Genomic DNA, 21481 nt, shown 5'->3' on the forward strand with positions numbered 1-21481 from the left:
ATTCATCATTCATTCATCATTCATTCATTCCATTCATTCATTTCATTCATTATCATCATTCATTCATCATTCATTCATTCATCATCATTCATTCATCATTCATTCATTCATTCATTTCTTATCATTCATTCATTCATTCATTCATTCATTCATTCATTCATGTCATTCATTCATTGTCATCATGCATTCATTCATTTCATTCATTCATCATTTCATTCATTCATCAATTCATCATTCATTCATTCATCAGCATCTCAATCAAACAAATAATCATCCGTCCTGAAAGTAGCTCTAGAGCCGTCTACCGTGACTCTAATCTTCGTTCTTTTCACATATTTTTGGAGTCCTTTTTTTCATTTTATTCATTTTTGAACATAGATCAAAACAAGAAACTTTATTTTTATTATCATGAAATTTCGACTGTAATCCAGGACAAATTAAATATCTGTTTGGTCCCTGAGAGATCACTGGAGCATGTCCCATTCTTTCCAGAACCACGTAACCAAACAATGGGGGCCAGTCGGCACGCATCACTGACTTATGCAACGCCATTGATTTAAATTGAAGCAAATTCTTCCTCCACCGCCGCCATCTCCTGTAATTATTGTATGCATGAGGTGGTGAACAATTATTTTATGAACTTATAAAACTACTACAACATCTTTCCAAATTAAATCGCCATTGCTCGGAGGATATCGTTTTATAGACAGTGTTTGTGTATAGACGTAGTATGTAAGTATTGGTTACCATTATTTATTTGTTAAGTTAACAGACCTGCCTAGCATTACGAAAAATTCATAGAATTACTATTTTTTAAACTACAGCTACAGAGCTGCCATTCGCCTCTTTGACTCAATAAATCGTGTTGAAAAAGAAAATGTAGTTCCTTCGATCCTATATTCAGGATTTTAGTGCACTTGTGGATCAAGGTGATGGCAAAGTATTGATATGTAAAGCTATTTATAATGGCTTTTCATTTTTCCCTTGGAACCTACGAATTAAAAATAATTAAACTAGACAGCTCTGAGTAAGTAAATTATCTTAAAACTGTATAACTACTTTATAATTTATCAATCTTCTTTGTCTTACTATTTAATTCCCGGGCGTATTTTTAATTATGAATCTGGAATTTTATACCTATCTCCATTTTCTTTCTGTTATCTGGTGCTAAAATAACCTAAAAGAGTGCCTTAAAAAATGAAACTAAAGAACAAAACAAACAAAAATCAAACTAACAAACAAGCCCCCCCCCCCCCCCCCCCCCCCCCCCAACAAAAAATAAATAATCCCCAAATAACCGCAAGCTTTTGTATTGAGCAATATCCACATTATCTAATTCAAGAGCTTGAAGTGAGTCCCAAGCCAAAATACTGAACGCATCGGACACTAACGAAAGAGTGAAAATGGAAAGGCTTCGTATGGGAACAAAACAGACAATGGACGTTTCGGGTACAAACCCTTCGTCAGCACAACAATACACAAATAAACGTGGAAAACAAATAAAATATAATGAAAAATAACTGGTATCGTCTGTACTCAATGGTGGTTGCAGTATGAATGAAATGTTAGCGTGGCGTGGGTAGAGGATAGGGTGCCCCAGTATACAGACGATACCAGTTATTTTTCATTATATTTTATTTGTTTTCCACGTTTATTTGCGTATTGTTGTGCTGATGAAGGGTTTGTACCCGAAACGTCCATTGTCTGTTTTATTCCCATACGAAGCCTTTCCATTTTCACTCTTTCGTTAGTATTTTACGATCACCGGCTTCAGGCAGCCCTTACCGTTTTCTACTGAACGCATAGGACGAGACATGACGACGTTAGCCGCTATAACAATTTTATATTCGACAAACGCATCGCTGTTACCAGTCATGTACTCATTTTACACCTGAGCTTGCAGTGAGTAATAAACAGATTCCAAGGACTCGACTTTGTGTGACCCAGATCGGACTCGAACCAAGGGCGTTACCGGTCTGAAGGCGAGTGTCACATCACAATAGAATCAAAAAATCGCACAGGAGAGTCTCCTCAAACGAGCCTGAGCTTTGTTATAGCGCAATATACACAAAACGTGCTCAAAGCGCTTTACAAGGGGTCCCTGGCCAACAGCAACATTTAACATGCATGACGTGACATGACGCTTGTTAGGCGATATTACATTTTTTTCGGTCAGAGACAACGCTGTTAACGGACAGGTACTCATTTAACACCTGCGTATGGTGAGAGAAAATGAATAAAAAGCCTTTTCCGAGGAAGGAACTATGCGGCGAGCAGGGTTCGAACCCAAGACCATTCGAAAGCGAGTGTCATACCACCAGACCACAAAGCCGTACCTCCCTCCCTGTTAGTCAGTGTCTTGTCTTGTTGTGTGTGTAAGGGGGAACCAATATTTCCATCAAAAAGTAAACAAAACAAAACAACCCAACCCCAACCCCCTATAGATAGAATGAAGATGACGTCACTCGGGTCTTTGTTATTGTTTTTTGCCATCCACTTTTATGAGTAATTCTCACTTAACTGTATTATCCAGACTATAAAAGTTTATGTTTACACAGAGTTTTGTGTGTTGGTCCGTTATACTTCCGGATGGCAATGTTATGAGCTTCTTAGCCAAACGCATACTATCTATATTGAATGAAAAGAAAGGGCTGGGCTTCAAACTGAAATATCCAATTAAGAAATAAAGGAGCAGGCACCAGTGAAAGATAAAGATATGTACAAGTGTGTATGAAATGTGCCAGACAAAGCAAGAAAGACAAATACAACAAGAAAACCATCCCAAATAATCAGTCGACCTCTACTGGGGTTCGAACCTCAGAGTCATACGGTAATCAGAAGGTCTGAGGTTCGATCTCCAGTTAAGGTCGACTGATTTTTTGGGATTGGTTTCTTCTTGTATTTTTCTTCCTTGCTTTGTCTGGCACCTTTCAGGCACACTTGTTCACTTCTTTATCTTACAAACTAAAAGCAGGACTACTTTCTGCTATGAAAAAATTAATAAGTTGTAACATTTTTAATTTTGACAATTTTAAATGGTATTTTTTTTTTGAAAAAAAAAACAAAAAACAAAACAATAATAACATTATGCAATTCCATCCAACCCCCCCCCCCCCCCCCCCCCTCCACCCTCCACCCTCCCAATGAAAAAACTCATTCCAGAGATATAACTATAATTAAGCATACTCAGGGATACTTATAATGTTACGAGCGTCTTAATTATAAATTACAGAGGCCTTGGCTTAAATTTATTGATTATTCTTAGCTAGAGCATTTATATAGCGTGATATACACTAAACGTGTTCAAAGCGCTTTACAAAGGATCCCTGACCAACAGCAACACTTAACATGTAGGACGTGACATGATGCCTATTAGGCGATAATACATTTTTTCCCGACAGAGACGCGCTGTTAACAGCCAGGTACTCATTTTGCACCTGAGTATGGTGTGAGAATGTGAGTAAAAAGCCTTTTCCAGGGACTCAACTATGCGCCGAGCGAGGTTCAAACCCAGGACCTTCCGATCCGAAAGCGAGTGCCATACCACTAGACCACATCGCCATATTCTTGAAGAAATTTACTCTTAGTCAGGGACATAACCCGAGTGTACACATATGCAGGTCTGACATCCGAACATTCTTATGGGCCTAGTTTAACGTTGTAATTGACAAATATTTTGCGTAATTTTTTTTTAAGATTCCCACGACAGCAATGAAAAACTAATGATTAGTATTCAAATGTAATGTTTTTAGTTTTTTTTTTTTTTTTGTTTTTAAGGGTTTTACGGCGCTTGCAACACATTTAGGTTATATCAGCGCCAGTAAAAAGGAAGAAAATGGGACAGTAAAAAGTTCTAGAATTACAATTAAAGCACCCAAGAAAAAGTAAGACATAGGGGAACAGGGAACAAATAGGGATCAGATGTAGATTCCAAGAGCATACCACCGATGCACCTAGTTTGAGATCACCTATAAGTCTCATCCAGACACAAGCACAAAATCCAACAAAGAGGAATACACTCAAATGCCTACATTATACATTAGAATAACAATAATACATTACAGAGAGATGATTTACAAGGAAAAAAATATCATCTCCCAAAACAATAACTATGCATTTGACTGTTTCCCTCCCATCCAGGACTCCGGCCAGGGCCAGGACAAAACCAAGTAATCTCATGCCAAGACAAAGACAGAAAGCAAGTTGGAAAACAGATATAAGGGGATAGAAGACACAGTATGTACCCCCCCTGCCCACTATGGGAGGTCAGGATCCCCACCCAGTATTCAAATGTAAATATCAAATTAAGAAATTAAGGAGCAGGCACCGGTGTAAGATAAAGAACTGAACAATTAGTGTTATGAAATGGTGCCAGACAAAGCAAGAAGGAAACATATAAGAAAAAAAAACATCCCAAATAATCACTCGACATCGACTGGGGATCGAACCTCAGACCTTCTGATTACCGGACGCATCTCTCATTCGTCCTTAGTGTTTCATTCATCGTGTTTTGTTGATAAAGGGGAAACCCGAAACGTTCACAGTACCCGTCTTCGTTTAATAAATTAAAGCTTACATTTGAATACTCATCGTTATTTTTTTCCTTCGAGCTTCAAGCAGCAACATTTTCATAACAGCAATGGGCCCATAAGGAAGAGGGTTATCAGACCTGCAAGTAAATACACGTCGACAAATAGCCCCGTGAATCAAATTTAGTTTATAGTGAAAAAGATGAATTTCATAGAACTATCAATCACCATATTATTAACTCTCTCCTTACCAGCTATTTTTAGAATTTCCCCCCGAAAATTCACATCCACCCAACACAAAACATAGACCTTTCTTTCTCAAACAAAAAAGTAACAAGTGAGTTCTACAACAGTGTTTAGTTTTTATTGCTGTAATCAAAGCATTTCTTTAAATTTTGTGATGTACAAGAGAAATCAGAATGAGAAAATTGCTGGTTGCACCGTAACGAATGTGACGATTTTCCTATGGGTGGTAAGAAGACGGTTTAAAGTCAAGTGTATCTTTGAAAAAAAAAAAAGAAAATATCAAGAGTACTGTGGAAGGAATTGGGTTGTCAGTAACAGTTTTATACAATCTTTTACTCCTTCCTTACCAGCCATTTTTAGAATGTTCACCAAAACTGCACATCCACCCAACACAAAAATAGACTATTCTTACTCATACAGAAAAACAACAAGTACATTCTATACATAATAATATTGTTTTGAAAAAATGAGCTCTACAACTCCGTGTCTAACTTTTATAACTATAACACACACACACACACACACACACACACACACACACACACACACAAATTATTTAAATTTGGTGATGTACAAAAGAATTCAGAATAGAAAATTGTTGGTTGTTTCGTAACAAATGTGACAATTTTCCTATGGTTGGTAAGGTGAGGGTTAAAATGAAAATGTTTGCAAAGTTCATACTGAAAAAAAAATTGGAAAAGAATGCACTCGTTCTTCTAATAGTGATATTGTGCGGTCTAGTGGTATGACACTTGTTTTCGGATCGGAAGTGTCCTGGGTTCGAGCCTCGCTCGGCGCATAGTTGAGTCCTTGGAAAAGGCTCTTTACTCACATCCTCTCACCGCACTCAGGTGTAGAATGAGTACCCGGTCCTTAACAGCGTTGTCTGTCGAAAAAAAATTGTAATATCATCTAACAGGAGTCATGTCTCGTTCTAAATGTTACGTGTTGCTGTTGGCCAGGGACCCCTTGTAAAGCACTTTGAACACGTTTAGTGGATATTGCGCTATATAAAAGCTCAAGTTTTTTTTTCTTTTAATATGAGTAAAAATTGACCATGAATGTGTGTTTAAATACAACTTAACACAATTCTTATCTTTAGAAAATATATAGAAACTGTATTCAGATAGGTAGATGACATTATTTTAATCGATCGATATTTGAGGGGAAGAGTTTTCTGGCCAAAATTATAAATATTGTGTTTCTTTTATTTATTTCTATTTCAAAAATCTATTTATTTATTTATTTTTGGATTTTGTTTTGTTTATTTTTTTGTTCTTTTTTTTTTTTTACCAAGTGCGACAGACTTAAGAGTTGTTATGAATTCTAACCCTGGTCTACTATTCTTGGCCATGAATAAAAGCTTTCATTTGCTAAATCACCCGTCATAACACTGATTTGAGACTATGGGTCTGTTACGACGTGCACTTATTTGCAGGTCTGATAACCAAATTCCTTATGGGCTCATTGTTGTAATGGAAATCTCAAAAAAAAAAAAAATGACGCAAAATATTGTCCATTACAATATGTAATGTTAAACTAGGCCCATAAGTGAGTTCGGATGTCTGACCTGCATATATGTACCCGTTGATCTTTTACTTTCTCCCAACACGTTTGAGTTTAATTGACGTACATTAAAAAATAACAGATCCAAAATCCTAATGCGTCATCATATTGATTTTGATTTCAATCGACCTGTGGACGACATCTGTACGTAGTAAATGTGTAATTGACATTGTGTAGCAGCTGTGTGTAGCTGTAGCTATACCTGTGTAACTAAACAGACTGTAACTGTGTAGCCGTGTAGCAGCAGGAGGCGAAGATGATATCCATCTCGTTAACTCTTTAACGACGACTGCGATTCTAGAAGCTGTGAACTGTGAAAATCATTGAACAAAAAATATGGATAAATCCCACTGATCAATTTAGAGTGAAATCTAATTCTGACGGCAAAGGGTTAGCATGCTATTTATGTGTCACCGACAATGAGAAATGTATGTCTGTGTCAGTGCTGATAATGTTTTTCTCATATTCTGCCAATACAGGACTGTTACTATTTAAATTCTTAGCGAGTTCACTTTGTGACAGTTTGTTTACAATGGTTCTATTTCTTTGATTTCGAGGTTAGTTCAGTGTATGAGTTTGTTTACAATGTTTTTATTTATCATTTTCTCGTTTAGTGTTCAGTTTACAATGTTTTTATTTCTCTGATTCGCAGTTAGTGCAGTTTATGACAGTTTATTTACAATGTTTTTATTTAATTGATTCTATGTTAGTTCGCTATGTGACCGTTTGTTTGCAATGTTTTTATTGAAAATTTTCTAGTTTAGTTCAGTGTATAACAGTTTTTCAATAAACAACGTTTTTAATGGTTTTATTTATCTATTTCTAAGATAATGCAGCTTTTGACAGTTTGTTTACAATGTTTTTATTTCTCTGATTCTGTATTAGTTCACTCTGTGACTTTTTGTTTACAATGTTTATAAAAGTTTGCAATAACTCAACGTTTTTTTATGCTTTTATTTATCTATTTCTAAGTTAGTGAAGTGTATGACAATTTGTTTATAATGTTTTATTTACCATTTTCTAGGTTTGTTCAATGTTTAACAGTTAACAATAACCCAATAACAGCTTTTATGTTTTATTTATCTATTTCTAGGTTAGTGAAGTGTATGACAATTTGTTTATAATGTTTTATTTACCATTTTCTAGGTTTGTTCAATGTTTAACAGTTAACAATAACCCAATAACAGCTTTTATGTTTTATTTATCTATTTCTAGGTTAGTTCATTAAATGATAGTTTGTTTACAATGTTTTTATTTATCATATTCTAGGTTCGTTCAGTGTAGGACAGTTTACTATAACCAATACATAGAACAAAGTTGGAGTCACTCACATCTTTGTTATTGTTTTTCGCTCGCCTTTATAATGAGTATTTTCTCCTAAATTCTATCAATCAGACTATAAACGTTCAAGGTTACACATAGTTTTGTGTGTTGGTACGTTATATCTGGCTGGCGGGTGTTGTGAGCTTTTTGGATAAACGCAATGCATCAATAACGGCTTTATAGATAGAACGAAGATGACGTCACTCAGGCCTTTGTTATTGTTTTATTGCCATCCATGTTTATGAGTAATTCTCACTTAACTGAATTAACCAGACTATAAACGTTTAAGGTTACCTATTGTGTTGTGTGTTGATCCGTTATACTTCCGGATGGCAATGTTGTGAGTTTCTTAGCCAAGCGCATACTATCTATAATATGTTTTTATTTATATATGTCACTGAGGGAGTTCAGTGTGTGACATTAGTTTGTTTACAAAAATTCAGCGTGTAAAAGTTTACTATAACAAATTACTGTTATTATGGTTTTATTTATCACTCTCTCGTGTAGTTAGTGTGTGACAGTTTACAATAAACAACTACTGTTATGTTTTTATCTATCTATTTCTGAGTTAGTTCATTGTGTGAGTTTGTTAACAGTTAAGTTCAGCGTGTGAAATTTTACCATAAACAATTACTGTTTATATGTTTCTATTTATCAATTTCTAGGCGATTCAGAATGTGAAAGTTTACCATAAACAACTACTGTTATGTTTTCATTATCTATTTGTAAGTTAGCTCAGTGTGTAACAGTTTATCACAACAAATAATTGCTACGTTTTTTCCCCCCACATTCTTAAGATAGAACGAAGTTGACGTCACCTAGCTCTTTGTTATCATCTTTAGACAGCATGTTGGTGATTAGTTATCATTAAATTATATCTATAAGCGTTAAAGGTTACACGCCGTTTTGTGTGTCGGTATGTTTAATATGGCTGGCGGATGGTGTGAGTATTTTACTTAAATGTATAGCATCTATCTGGAGTTTGAAGTAATTTCGGTTCATACTGCGTGTAATTCTTATTGATTCATCACTAGAAAATCGTGATAATGACAACCAGGTCACATACCTAGGATTTTCTTATTGATGAGTAGATTATACGTTGTCTTTTTTCATTCCATTTGTTAATGTCAATTTCATTTTGTAAAACTTGCACAGTTAGTGTGTGCAACTATTGTGTGTGTCTGTTTGGCTCGGTATGAGTGTGTTTCTGGTTTGACAAGTATATTGTGAAGCGCTTTGAGGCTTCGGCATTTAGCGCTATAAAAGAACACTTTATTATTATTATTATTATTATTATTATTATTATTATTATTATTATTATTATTATTATTATTATTTTTATTATTATTATTATGGTTTTATTTATCTATTCTTGAGGTTCAGTGGGTGAAAATATACCTATGGGTGGGGTTCATGGCCTCCCATTGTGGGCAGGGAGGCACATACTGTGTCTTCTATCCCCTTCTAATATCTGTTGTCCAACATGCTTTCTGTCTTTATCGTGGGATGCAATTACTTGGTTTTGTCCTGGCCCTGGCCGGATACCCTAGCTGGGAGGGAAACAGTCAAATGTAAAGTTAGAGTTTTGGGAGATGATACCTTTTGTCTTGTAAATCATCTCTGTGTTATGCACTGTATTATGTTTTGTTTACATATTATATATGATTTGTAAACATTTGAGTGAATTCCTCTTAGTGTGCTTGTGTCTGGATGAGACTTTTAGGTTATCTCAAACTAAGTTCTTTGATAGTGTGCTCTTTGAATCTACAATGCGGCTATGTGGTCTTGTGGTATGACACTCGCTTTCGGATCGGAATGTCCCGGGTTCGAGCCTCGCTCGGTGAATAGTTGAGTCCTTGGAAAAGACTCTTTACTAACATTCTCTCACCGTACTCCTGTGTAAAATGAGAATCTGGCCGTCGAGAGCGTTGTCTCGGTCCGAAAGAAAATGTAATATCGCCTAACGTGTTAAGTGTTGCTGTTGGCCATGGACCCCTTGTAAAGCGCTTTGAGCACGTTTAGTGGATATTGTCCTATATAAAAGCTCAAGTTTTTTTGTTTGTTTGTTTACATCTGTTTCCAAATTGAACCAAATCACCCTTTGTTTTACCTTTTCTTGGGTACTTTAATTGTAATTCTATAACTTTTTTACTTACCCGTTTTCTTCGTTTTTACTGGCGCTGACATGACCATCATGTGTTGCTAGCGCCGTATAACCCTTAATATAAAAACAAAAAACAAAAACAAAGTATACCAGTACCGTCAACTGGGGTCCCTTTGCCTTTAGGGGTTACTTTGCTTTTATTGATTTGGACAAATTAGATTGTATTTGTGACAGATATTTCTTTTGCTGAAAAATTAAGACCTCTAACTAGGGAAATACCTGCAACAAGCTGAGAATACCCAAAATGCTCAAAATCGGTTGAGGCAAAGTCACCCCGATAGGCAAAGTCACCCCGATAGGCAAAGTCACCCCGATAGGCAAAGTCACCCCGATAGGCAAAGTCACCCCGATAGGCAAAGTCACCTCGATAGGCAAAGTCACCCCGATAGGCAAAGTCACCTCAATAGGCAAAGTCACCCCGATAGGCAAAGTCACCTCAATAGGCAAAGTCACCTCAATAGGCAAAGTCACCCCGATAGGCAAAGTCACCCCGATAGGCAAAGTCACCCCGATAGGCAAAGTCACCCCGATAGGCAAAGTCACCCCAATAGGCAAAGTCACCTCGATAGGCAAAGTCACCTCGATAGGCAAAGTCACCTCGATAGGCAAAGTCACCTCGATAGGCAAAGTACACCCGATAGGCAAAGTCACCCGATAGGCAAAGTCACCCCAATAGGCAAAGTCACCCCAATAGGCAAAGTCACCTCGATAGGCAAAGTCACCTCGATAGGCAAAGTCACCTCAATAGGCAAAGTCACCTCAATAGGCAAAGTCACCTCGATAGGCAAAGTCACCTCGATAGGCAAAGTCACCTCGATAGGCAAAGTCACCTCAATAGGCAAAGTCACCTCAATAGGTAAAGTCACCCCGATAGGCAAAGTCACCCCGATAGGCAAAGTCACCCCATAGGCAAAGTCACCTCGATAGGCAAAGTCACCCATAGGCAAAGTCACCCATAGGCAAAGTCACCCCGATAGGCAAAGTCACCTCATAGGCAAAGTCACCCGATAGGCAAAGTCACCTCGATAGGCAAAGTCACCCCGTTTACGGTACAAAGCTCATTGATTATCAAAGTTCACTGTGCGATAGGCAAAGCACCCGTTAGCAAAGTATTAGTTTCTCGCCAATATGGATTACAGACAACCCATTGCAAAGTCATCTTCTCATAGGGTGAAGTTATTCAGTATGGCGTAAGTCATGATCGGCAAGACTGACACTCGTAGCCAAGTCACCCCGATAGGCAAAGTCACCCCGATAGGCAAAGTCACCTCGATAGGCAAAGTCACCTCGATAGGCAAAGTCACCTCGATAGGCAAAGTCACCTCGATAGGCAAAGTCACCCCGATAGGCAAAGTCACCCCGATAGGCAAAGTCACCCCGATAGGCAAAGTCACCTCAATAGGCAAAGTCACCTCGATAGGCAAAGTCACCCCGATAGGCAAAGTCACCCCATTTGACGGTACCAATAGCTCATGTTTTGATTTATCTATTTCTGAGTTAGTTCACTGTGCGGCAGTTAGTTTACTTTAACCCGGTTACTGTAATGCTTTTATTTATTGATTTGTTTCTTCGCTCAGTATGTTATAGATTACCATGACAACCACTTGCTACATTCGATATTATCTCATCTATTTTGGTGTTTGAAGTTATTTCAGTTGATGTTGCGTGTAATTCTTATTGATTCGTCTCGCAAGACACTAGACACTCGTTTTTATGCCAACCAGGTCGCATACCTATTATGGTTTTATTTATCAATTTTTGAGGTTCAGTGGGTGAAAGTATAGATAGAATGAAGTTGACGTCACTCAGGCCTTTGTTGTTGTTTTTTGCCATCCACGTTTATGAGTAATTCTCACTAAACTGTATTAACCAGACTATATTAGTTTACGGTTACACAGAGCTTTGTGTGTTGGTCCATTATACTTCCGGATGGCAATGTTGTGAGCTTCTTAGCCAAGCGCATACTATCTTTACCAGTACCAGTAACTCATGTTTTGATTTATCTATTTCGGAGTTAGTTCACTGTGCGGCAGTTTACCATAACCCTGTTACTGTTATGTTTTTATTTATCGATTTCTTTGTTCGCTCAGTATGGTGTATAGATAGTATGCGCTTGGCTAAGAAGCTCATAACATTGCCATCCGGAAGTATAACGAACCAACACACAAAACTGTGTGTATCCATGAACGTTTATAGTCAGGTTAATACAGTTCAGTGAGCATTATTCATAAACGCGGATGGCAAAAAACAATAACAAAGACCTGAGTGATGTTATCTTCGAACTATCTATAGATAGTATGCAGATGACGTCACTCAGGCCTTTGTTATTGTTTTTGCCATCCGCGTTTGTGAGTTGTTCTCACTAAACTGTATTAACCAGACTATAAAAGTTCATGGTTACACAGAGTTTGTGTGTTGGTCCGTTATACTTCCGGATGGCAATGTTGTGAACTCCTTGGCCAAGCGCATTCTATCTATACTTGCCAGCTGAATCTTAGCAACGCATTAAAGCTTATGTGTAACGTACTAAGAAGGAGGTGGTGGAGGAGGAGGTGGAGGTGATGGTGGAGGTGGTGGAGGAGAGGAGGAGGAGGAGGAAGAGGAGGAAGTAAGAAATAAAGAATGAAAGAGCTCACAAGAGGAAGTAAGACGTATTAAATTAAATTTCCCGTTATTCCGTATATTACGTTATCTATATTAAAATTACAAACACAAATGAAAGAGAAAACTGCAATGTTCAGAAAACCAAACAAAACACACAACCCCCCCCCCCCCCCCCAAAAAAAAAAAAAAAAAAAAAAAACAAACAAACAAACAAACAAACAAAAAAAAAAACCAAAAAAAAAAAAAAAAAAAAAAAAAACAACAAAAAACAACAAAAATCCAAACAAAAAACAAGCGCGTATTCAACATTTTGGCCAGAAAACTCGTTCAAATGTCGATCAATGAAGCAGGAAAAAAAAATAATTTGAGCACGCAGCCTTTTCCAGGGAGTCACTTTTGCGCTGTCAGATCCCACGGGATTGAAGGCGAATGACATACCTCTATACCACATAGTCCTACAGAGTCAAAATCTCATTTCTATATTATGTATTACAGTAGCCATCGTTAATTTATAGCCTGACACCGTGGTCTTCGTAAAGTTATGGCCTGACACTGACCAAAAAATGACGTCAAAATGCCAGTCTTTTGCCACAAAAGAAAACAAATCGTGAGTTGTATTCAATTGTTCAACCAATGAACTGACTTGTTTCCATGAGCTCTACTAACGACAACTCACTAGGCGGTGCAAAAATCAAATGATGACGTCAAAATGCCAGTCTTTTTGGGTTTCAGTGTCAGGCTATAACTTAACTATGGCTACCATATTACCCACGGTCTTTCTTCTCACTTCCACAGAGTGGTGCCGATACAACATGGCGGCCATACTCATTCTCTCCCTGGCTCTCCTGTTCGCATCCAACTTTTGTCACGCAAGTATGACCTAACGATGAAAATATACCAATGCTTTTTCTTCTTTTTCTTCCTCTTCTTCTTCGTCTCCTTCTACTACTACTACCACCACCACTACTACTACTACTACTACTACTACTACTACTACTACTACTACTACTCATCATTGCTATTTTCACCCAGGGTCAGGTATAGGCCACAGACAAACAGTCTCCATCCCTCTTTATCTTGAACTAACATTTTAAAAAAAATCTCGTTTCATGTCTTATTACTGCTATGTATAATGCCGGTTTCCTTAACTCTTCGCCAACCAGTAACAAAAATAGCTAAAACTGTAATACTTCATGTTAAATCTACCGTACGTCTTATTGACTGAAGAAGGGTTTTGAGCCTGAATCGTATAATGTTTAGTAATTTTACTCTTTTTATTTTTGAAGCTCTATGTTATATTCATGCCGTACATCTCTTTCATTTCCAAAAATCCCCAACGGGCATACCCGGACGAACCCAACGCTCCAACAGGTTTCGTGACGGTCTTTGAAGTCGACGGTCAGACAACGTTGGAGGTCAATGAATATGACAAAGTCAATTTCACGTGCATTGCCCAGGGAGATGCGAATCCGACGCTGAAGGTTGCAGGTCAGCGGTGGAAGAGGACCGTGGACCTGGCGGTAACCAAGGAAGGAGCCTTCATTTCTAGAGGAGAAAAGCTGCAAATGATGTTCTGTGACAGCACAGATACGTATACTTGTATGCCCAGTATTGGTGCCATCAATGGAACGTCTAAAGACGTCGATGTTCACGTGAAGTGTAAGTTTATTTATTAATTCATTTATTTGTTTATTTATTTATTTATCTATTTATTTATTTACTTGTTCGTTTGTTTATTATTAGACAATAATAAGTTTAAATGAATTTGATCCCGTATGGAAAAAATGATTATAGCTTAAATTTGAACAAAAAAATCACAGTTGACTTAAAACAGTGGATAACAATACCGAAGCAAATTATCTTATGCTCTTATTTCCGGTTATCAAGATGGCGGACGTCTTCTTTTCAATACTGTTTTGTTATGGAATTTGATGTATTTTACGTCGCAAAGATGAGGATCAGGAGATGAGAGTTTGTTTAATATATTCATTTTCGTATTTGTTTTCTATAGTCATATTCGTTTCAACTTTAAAAACGTCCTTATAAGTGTATTGATTGATTTTCATCGCATATCTAACGGTTGCGTTTTTGTTTTTTTGTTTTTTCAATGTCATAATAACATCAAATTACGTCATCCCAATTTGGGCAAGATGCCGAAAGGACGCAAAAAAAGAAACTCGGATAATTTCGAAAATATCCCTTCCCCCCAATCTACCCCTTCTAAAGAGCTCGACAACCAAGACTTACTTCAAACATTACAAAATACCATAAAAAACGAAATGAAAGACCTCAAAGACCTAATTATCCAACTAAGACAAGAAAACATGGAATTAAAACATGAATTACAACAAAATAAAGATGAAATAATGGAAATGAAAATGATCAACATAAATCTAAAAAAACAAGTTGAAATGACCGAAAAACGAAACATCGAATTAGAAACCTATTCGAGGAGAAATTCCCTCCGCATTTTTGGAATCCAAGAAAAAACAAACGAAACCACCGATGACTGCCTCTTACTCGTTCTGGATTTATTCAATAGATTAGAAACTCAAATTGACATCACCGGAATTGACACTTTACACCGTACTGGGAGAACGAAAACAAATCGACCCAGGCCAATAATTATCAAATTTGTCAGGCGATTGGATCGTGATATGGTGCTCAAGGCCAGAAAAAAGTTAAAAGGCTCGGGCATTTCAATATTTGAAGACTTAACGCAGAAGAATTTCAATCTGCTCAAAGCAGCAAAAAATGACGAAAGGATTGACTTGGCATGGTCAATGAACGGACAAGTCATGGCAGTAACCATCTATGGTGTGAGACTGAGGTTGGATCCAGACAGTCCCCTCGATGCCCAAATACAATCAACTAGCGCCGACACGCCCAGCCCTCGAATTCGTACAATTAAACAGACTGAAGACCAAATGTGCATCACGTCGACAACCCCTCTACCATCACAACGCCAGATAGACCATCACCAAACCCAACGCAAAACCTATTACAGTCCCGGGGGAAGAAAATTTCATTCAAGACGCCTTAAATCGACACGACAAAACTCAGACCAATGACTTATCACAGACCTGTCTGGAACACCTGATAGTGACACCTCAACAAATGTGCCTTTTCATCTTCCTTTGTCAAATTATGATTTTGTTGTATTATATTCTAATGTCGATAGCTTACTTAACAAACGATCAGAATTAACATGTATGATACAGAAACATAATCCCATGATAATATATCTTACTGAAATTATGCCAAAAATTGAACTTGAGATTGATTTTGAATTTTTTATCGATGGGTATAACTTATTTTTGAATGATTACCCAAGTCGGGGTGTTGCTATATATGTTTTGGATTGTGTTAATGCCAATATATTCTCTTTTGATCATCCTATAATTAGTGAAAGTGTATGGTGTGATTTTGAATATAATAATTTACACATACTTGTAGGAAATATATATAGGTCTCATAATTCAGACAAATTAACTTTCATTAGGGATATAAAAGAAACCTTACAGTCCGTAGGTAGAATGAAATTTGATTGCGTGATCATTGTCGGAGATTATAATTTTCCTAACATTAAATGGACAGAACCATGTCTAACTTTTCCCGCTATCTATTTGTCGAGGCAATTAGGGATGCTTTCTTTATTCAGCTGGTGACACAGGCTACGAGACACCGACTGAACCAAACTAGTAATATACTCGACTTGGTAATATGTAACGATGATTATTGGATTAATAACATTGACCATTTGCCTTCGGTGGGTAAAAGTGATCATGACTCACTTCTTATATCGTTAAATCTTTCATCCGCCAAACATCCTTCACATGTTTATTTTGATTATTTCAAAGGTAATTACAACTCTTGTAGAGAAGACCTAAATGCCGTGAATTGGGATACTCTTGAAGGCTACGGTGTGAATGAAGCGTGGTTGTTTTTTAAAAACAAACTAAAATGTATAGAATCTAAACATTCCATTAAGATGTAACAAAAAATTTAGTTCTAATAAACCATTGTGGTTGACAAAAAACGTTAAACGTACAATTAATAAGAAACATAAATTGTATAAGAAATTCAAAAAGTATCCTACAACAGATAATTTTCATAATTATCTCAAGGTTAGAAATAATACCAAATACACGATTCAAAATGCTGTGAAAACGTATGAATGTACATTGGCACACGAATGTAAGAGTAGTCCGAAAGGCTTTTGGAGATACGTAAACAGAAAGTTGAAAAGAAAACCAGGTGTTAGTGTTTTACTGAAAGATGATGGTACCAAGGTTACTTCGGATATAGATATAGCTAATGTTTTAAATAATTATTTTTCATCTGTGTTTGTTCAAGAAGACACTACAAATATACCAACGTTCAATGTTACAAATCAATTAAACGTCCCCGATTTTATATTACACAAGAAGACATACTTGCAAAATTGTTGAATTTAGACGTGACTAAAAGCATGGGACCCGATTCCCTTCATCCCCGTTTACTGAAAGAAGTGGCCTTTGAAATATCACAGCCGCTATCAACAATATATAATAAGTCTCTTGAATCTGGTACCTTACCCATTGAATGGAAACAAGCCAATGTTACTGCCATTCATAAAAAGGGAAGCAAACTAGATGCTGCAAACTATAGACCCATCAGCTTAACATGCATACTCTGTAAGGTTATGGAATCTATCTTGAAAGACCGAATAATGGACTTTCTTGAAAGTCATACAATGCTAAACGATAACCAGCATGGTTTTAGATCAAAGAGATCATGCATTACTCAACTTTTACAGGTGATGGAGGATTTTACCAAGTTAATTGATCGTGATCAATGCATTGATGTTGTTTATCTTGATTTCCGCAAGGCTTTTGATTCTGTACCTCATGAGAGATTATTCATTAAACTAAAAACATATGGATTTAAAGGGAATATCTTTAACTGGATTAAAGACTTTCTTAATAATCGAATACAAAGGGTCATTGTCAATGGTGTGGGGTCGGATTTTAAGAATGTAATTAGCGGTGTACCCAAGGAAGCGTATTGGGACCACTTTTATTTCTTTTATATATAAATGATTTACCATGTGGCATAAATTCAGCCTGCAAACTGTTTGCAGACGATACAAAGATCTATAGTACAACTGAACATCATAACATTCTACAAAATGATATATTTTCACTTTTTAAATGGTCTACAACATGGCATTTGGATTTTAATGTTTCGAAATGTAAAGTATTACATATAGGAAAAAATAATCCATGTCATAATTATTTTACCGATACTTCTATGTCAAATCTACTTTCCGTTGTGCCTCATGAAAAGGATGTGGGAGTTACTTTTGATTCACATTTGAATTTTGATTTACATATTGATAATTGTGTAAGCCGTGCAAACAGAATGATGGGAATAATATATAGAACCTTTATAAGTCTTGATAAAACCACATTTTTATATTTGTATAAATCGCTCGTTCGACCAATTCTAGAATACGGAAATTGCATCTGGAGCCCATTATATAAAAGACAATCTATTAGTATTGAAAGCGTACAGAGGAGAGCTACCAAAAAAATTTATACAATACAGTATTTATCTTATAAGGAAAGGTTAGAATTTCTGACTTACCCAGTTTGAAATATAGAAGAATTCGTGGGGATTTAATTCAGGTTTATAGATTGGTACATGGTCTGGATAGGATAGACTTTTCTGATTTTTTTTCATATTCTAATATTACTTTTACTAGAGGGGACAAGTTTAAGATTTTTGTCTCTAGATGCAAAACAAACATAAGACAAAACTGGTTCGGTATTCGTATTGTTCAGAAATGGAACAGTTTGAAATTTGAAACAAAGAATGCAAAATCTATGGATTATTTCAAGGTGTTAGTAGACAGGGAATTATATGATGGGAGATTTATATATGACGAATAATACTTGTTTGCTCTGCTGTTGACATGGCTTTCAATCTTGTATGTATATATTATGCATTATTATATTATTATGGTATGTGTGTGTGTGTGTGTGTGTGTGTGTGTGTGTGTGTGGTTATGTGTGCGCTTTGCATGTCACGGTTAAAGATATATGTTTGTACACCACATGAGTACATTTAAGTTGAAATACTATCTTTACCACGTGTATCGTTATTGTAATATTTAATCAATAGATTTATGGCATTACTAATTAATATTAAGGGCATTCAAAGGATCTTATCCTATTTTGCCCTATACCACATGTTATGTTTTGTTTTTTTTTTCACTTTCTTTACTTCAGGTACACCTGCACTCAGCAACGAATTTGTGGGAATTCGATTAAAATACACGGCAATACTGGGTAAAACTTTTGAGACGGAAATTATCCTGAACTCCTACCCGGCCCCGACCAGCCACTCCCTGACTAAGACTGCCAACACGACGGACGGACCCCCGGAGAGAAAAAGGAAACGACGCGAAGTGAGAACAGTTCCTCCAGATCAGTACAGCGTGGTTTTTACTCCAGCTCAGCCTCCTCAAGTCGCTCTCGCGTTTCAGTTGTTCGGCGTGGGCGACATGGATGCCGGTCAGTACGTGATGAACGTCAAGAATGGGGTCGGAGCTGGGTTAGATATCAATTTTAGCGTCACCGTCAAGGAAGGTAAGTGAAGATAATGGGGATGATCTATAGATAGTATGCGCTTGGCTAAGAAGCTCATAACATTGCCATCCGGAAGTATAACGGTCCAACACACAAAACTGTGTGTATCCATGAACGTTTTTAGTCGGGTTAATACAGTTCAGTGAGCATTACTCATAAACGCGGATGGCAAAAAACAATAACAAAGACCGGAGTGACGTCATCTACGAACTATCTATAGTAACTTTCCATGTGCTCGAGGTCATTGGTCACATTGCAAAATGTGCTCAAAGTGACCAACTTAGTGAAAAGTATTCACAGCTTTTTAAATATCTAACATCACGATTGGTCACTTGATTCAGCTTGACACATGGGTATGTTTATAACGTTTGTAAACAAAGCAGCATGTTTACATTTATTGTTAAGAAATATCCAATGGTTGGACAGCAACAAATCATGTGATTGATGACCTGGTTGGACGAAAACATGAATATAGATCGCTCCCATCTTTTGTGGTCTTGTGGTTGAGGTATGGCATTCACCTTGGGACTCCCTCAAAATCAAAATTCAAAGTGAGCTTTTATATAGCGCAATATCCACTAAACGTGCTCAAAGCGCTTTACAAGGGGTCCCTGGCCAAAAGCAACACTAAACATGTAGGAAGAGACTTGACGCCTGTTAGGCGATATTACTATTATTATTATTTTTCAGACCGAGACAACGCTCTCAACGGCCAGGTACTCATTTTACTCCTGCGTACGGTGAGAGAATGTGATTAAAGAGCATTTTCCAAGGACTCAACTATACGCCGATGGTGGCTCGAACCCTGGACCTTCTGATCCAAAAGCGAGTGTCTTACCACAAGACCACATAGCCGCTCACGTGGATCTCCTACCTTGTCGTTGGTGGGCGGGGAAAGCTTGAGGTATATCGGGGGGGGGGGGGGGGGGGCAAAGGAGTAATTGGATTCAATAGTCTGATGGCACGTCGCCCAGCAACGGCGGCCATCGTGGTTCTAAACAAAGAAAATCTGTACTTTTTATTCTTCATACTGGCTAGAACTTTTCATATGTCCTGTGATCAGTATATGTAAAAGTCAAAACATGATCAGATTTTTTTTTTTTTTCTCTGGATAAAATTTTATGCTCGTCAGAGAAATATTTCTTAAGGGCGTCCGCCATTGTTCCGATAGTTACTAAGTTACCATGCGTCATTAGGAGGGAATTGACGTCACGACTGTTGAATCGTATTCCGGTTGACCGTCACGAGCCCATCCCGGACGTCGGGTTTATAATAGCGGGCGCCTTGAACGGCCTTCTTTTTTTTTCTTTTCTTTTTAACCTCAGCAATGGGAGACACCCAATGTTTGTCGTCACTTTGCCAGCTTAGATTTATCTCCGTCTTTTAAATACGACAATAAACAGGTATAGGGATATTGACCTTTAAAAAAAAACAAAAAAAAAAAACCCCCAATAAATAAGAAAACTAAAAACAAAAACAAAAACAACAAAAACAACAAAAAACCCCCAGTAAATTCCCAAAAAAATATGAATAATTAGATAATAAATAAATAAGTAAATAAATAAATAAATAAATAAATAAATAAATAAATAAATAGATAAATAAATAAATAAATAAATAAATAAATAAATAAATAAATAAATAAATAAATAAATAAATAAATAAATATATAAGTTTAAAAAAACAACAACAAAAAACCCCCAGAAAAACTTGATTTTATATGACTTAATAACGTTGTCCACTCTTAGAGTCCTGATATGTGAATAATGGAGGTCCCTATAGGGTGCACATGAAAATGGCCTCGGCCATCCTGGGTTCCGCACTGCTAAGAAGTTCTAATCGACGCATCGTTTTAGTCAGTCCTTGGAGAGGCTCTTGTCTCACATTCTCACAATATCATCATCCATCGTGGCCTGTGCTCTTGTTGGGCACGTTGCCGGTCAGCTGTCTCCACGAATCACGATCCTCTGCGGTGCGCATGAAATCTGTGTTGCTTTTAAAGTCACATTTGTAAAATGAGTACCTGGCCGTAAACAGCTTTGTCTGTGTCGGGAATTTTTAAAAATGTAATATCGCCTAAAGCGCGTCATGTCTGTCTATTAATAGATTTTTTGCTTCTCTTATCCTTCTGGGCAGGTCATTCCAGACAAGGGGCCCAATGTGGGTAAAGGAACATCAGTCATAAGATTTATAATTATAATTATTTTTAAGAGTAAGTTTTTATGATTTATTTTTTAAAGAATAATACCTTTATTGAGGATAATTAGTTTATCTAGACCTAAATAAAACAAACAAAACAAATATAACTTCAAATATCTAAGTGAGAAAATAGGGAGCTTACACTGGTGTAAGATAAATATCCGAAAAGTGTGCATGAAACAGTGTAGACAAAGCAAGAATTAAATATACAAGGAAAA

At 36.9% G+C, this 21481-nt stretch overlaps 1 protein-coding gene across 4 annotated transcripts; it reads left to right on the top strand.

Annotated features, from left to right (window-relative positions):
* The first annotated feature begins 571 nt into the window (after positions 1 to 571).
* Positions 572 to 19089, top strand: LOC144958893 (uncharacterized). 4 transcript variants are annotated; one of them, XM_078891165.1, is made up of 4 exons: positions 572 to 732; positions 13228 to 13305; positions 13804 to 14091; positions 18705 to 19089. In XM_078891165.1, the coding sequence occupies exons 2-4, from the start codon at positions 13245 to 13247 to the stop codon at positions 19070 to 19072; spliced, it is 717 nt and encodes a 238-aa protein (XP_078747291.1). In that variant the 5' UTR covers positions 572 to 732; positions 13228 to 13244; the 3' UTR covers positions 19073 to 19089. The 4 variants fall into 4 exon arrangements, with proteins under 4 accessions (XP_078747291.1, XP_078747294.1, XP_078747293.1 ...); XM_078891168.1 differs by lacking the exon at positions 572 to 732 and adding an exon at positions 908 to 1027; XM_078891167.1 differs by lacking the exon at positions 572 to 732 and adding an exon at positions 6575 to 6731.
* Positions 19090 to 21481: the final 2392 nt, after the last annotated feature.

Source organism: Berghia stephanieae, chromosome 13, assembly GCF_034508935.2.
Source record: "Berghia stephanieae isolate SIO BIC M18660-M18661 chromosome 13, UCSD_Bste_1.3, whole genome shotgun sequence".
In the NCBI taxonomy this organism is placed as follows: domain Eukaryota; kingdom Metazoa; phylum Mollusca; class Gastropoda; order Nudibranchia; family Aeolidiidae; genus Berghia; species Berghia stephanieae.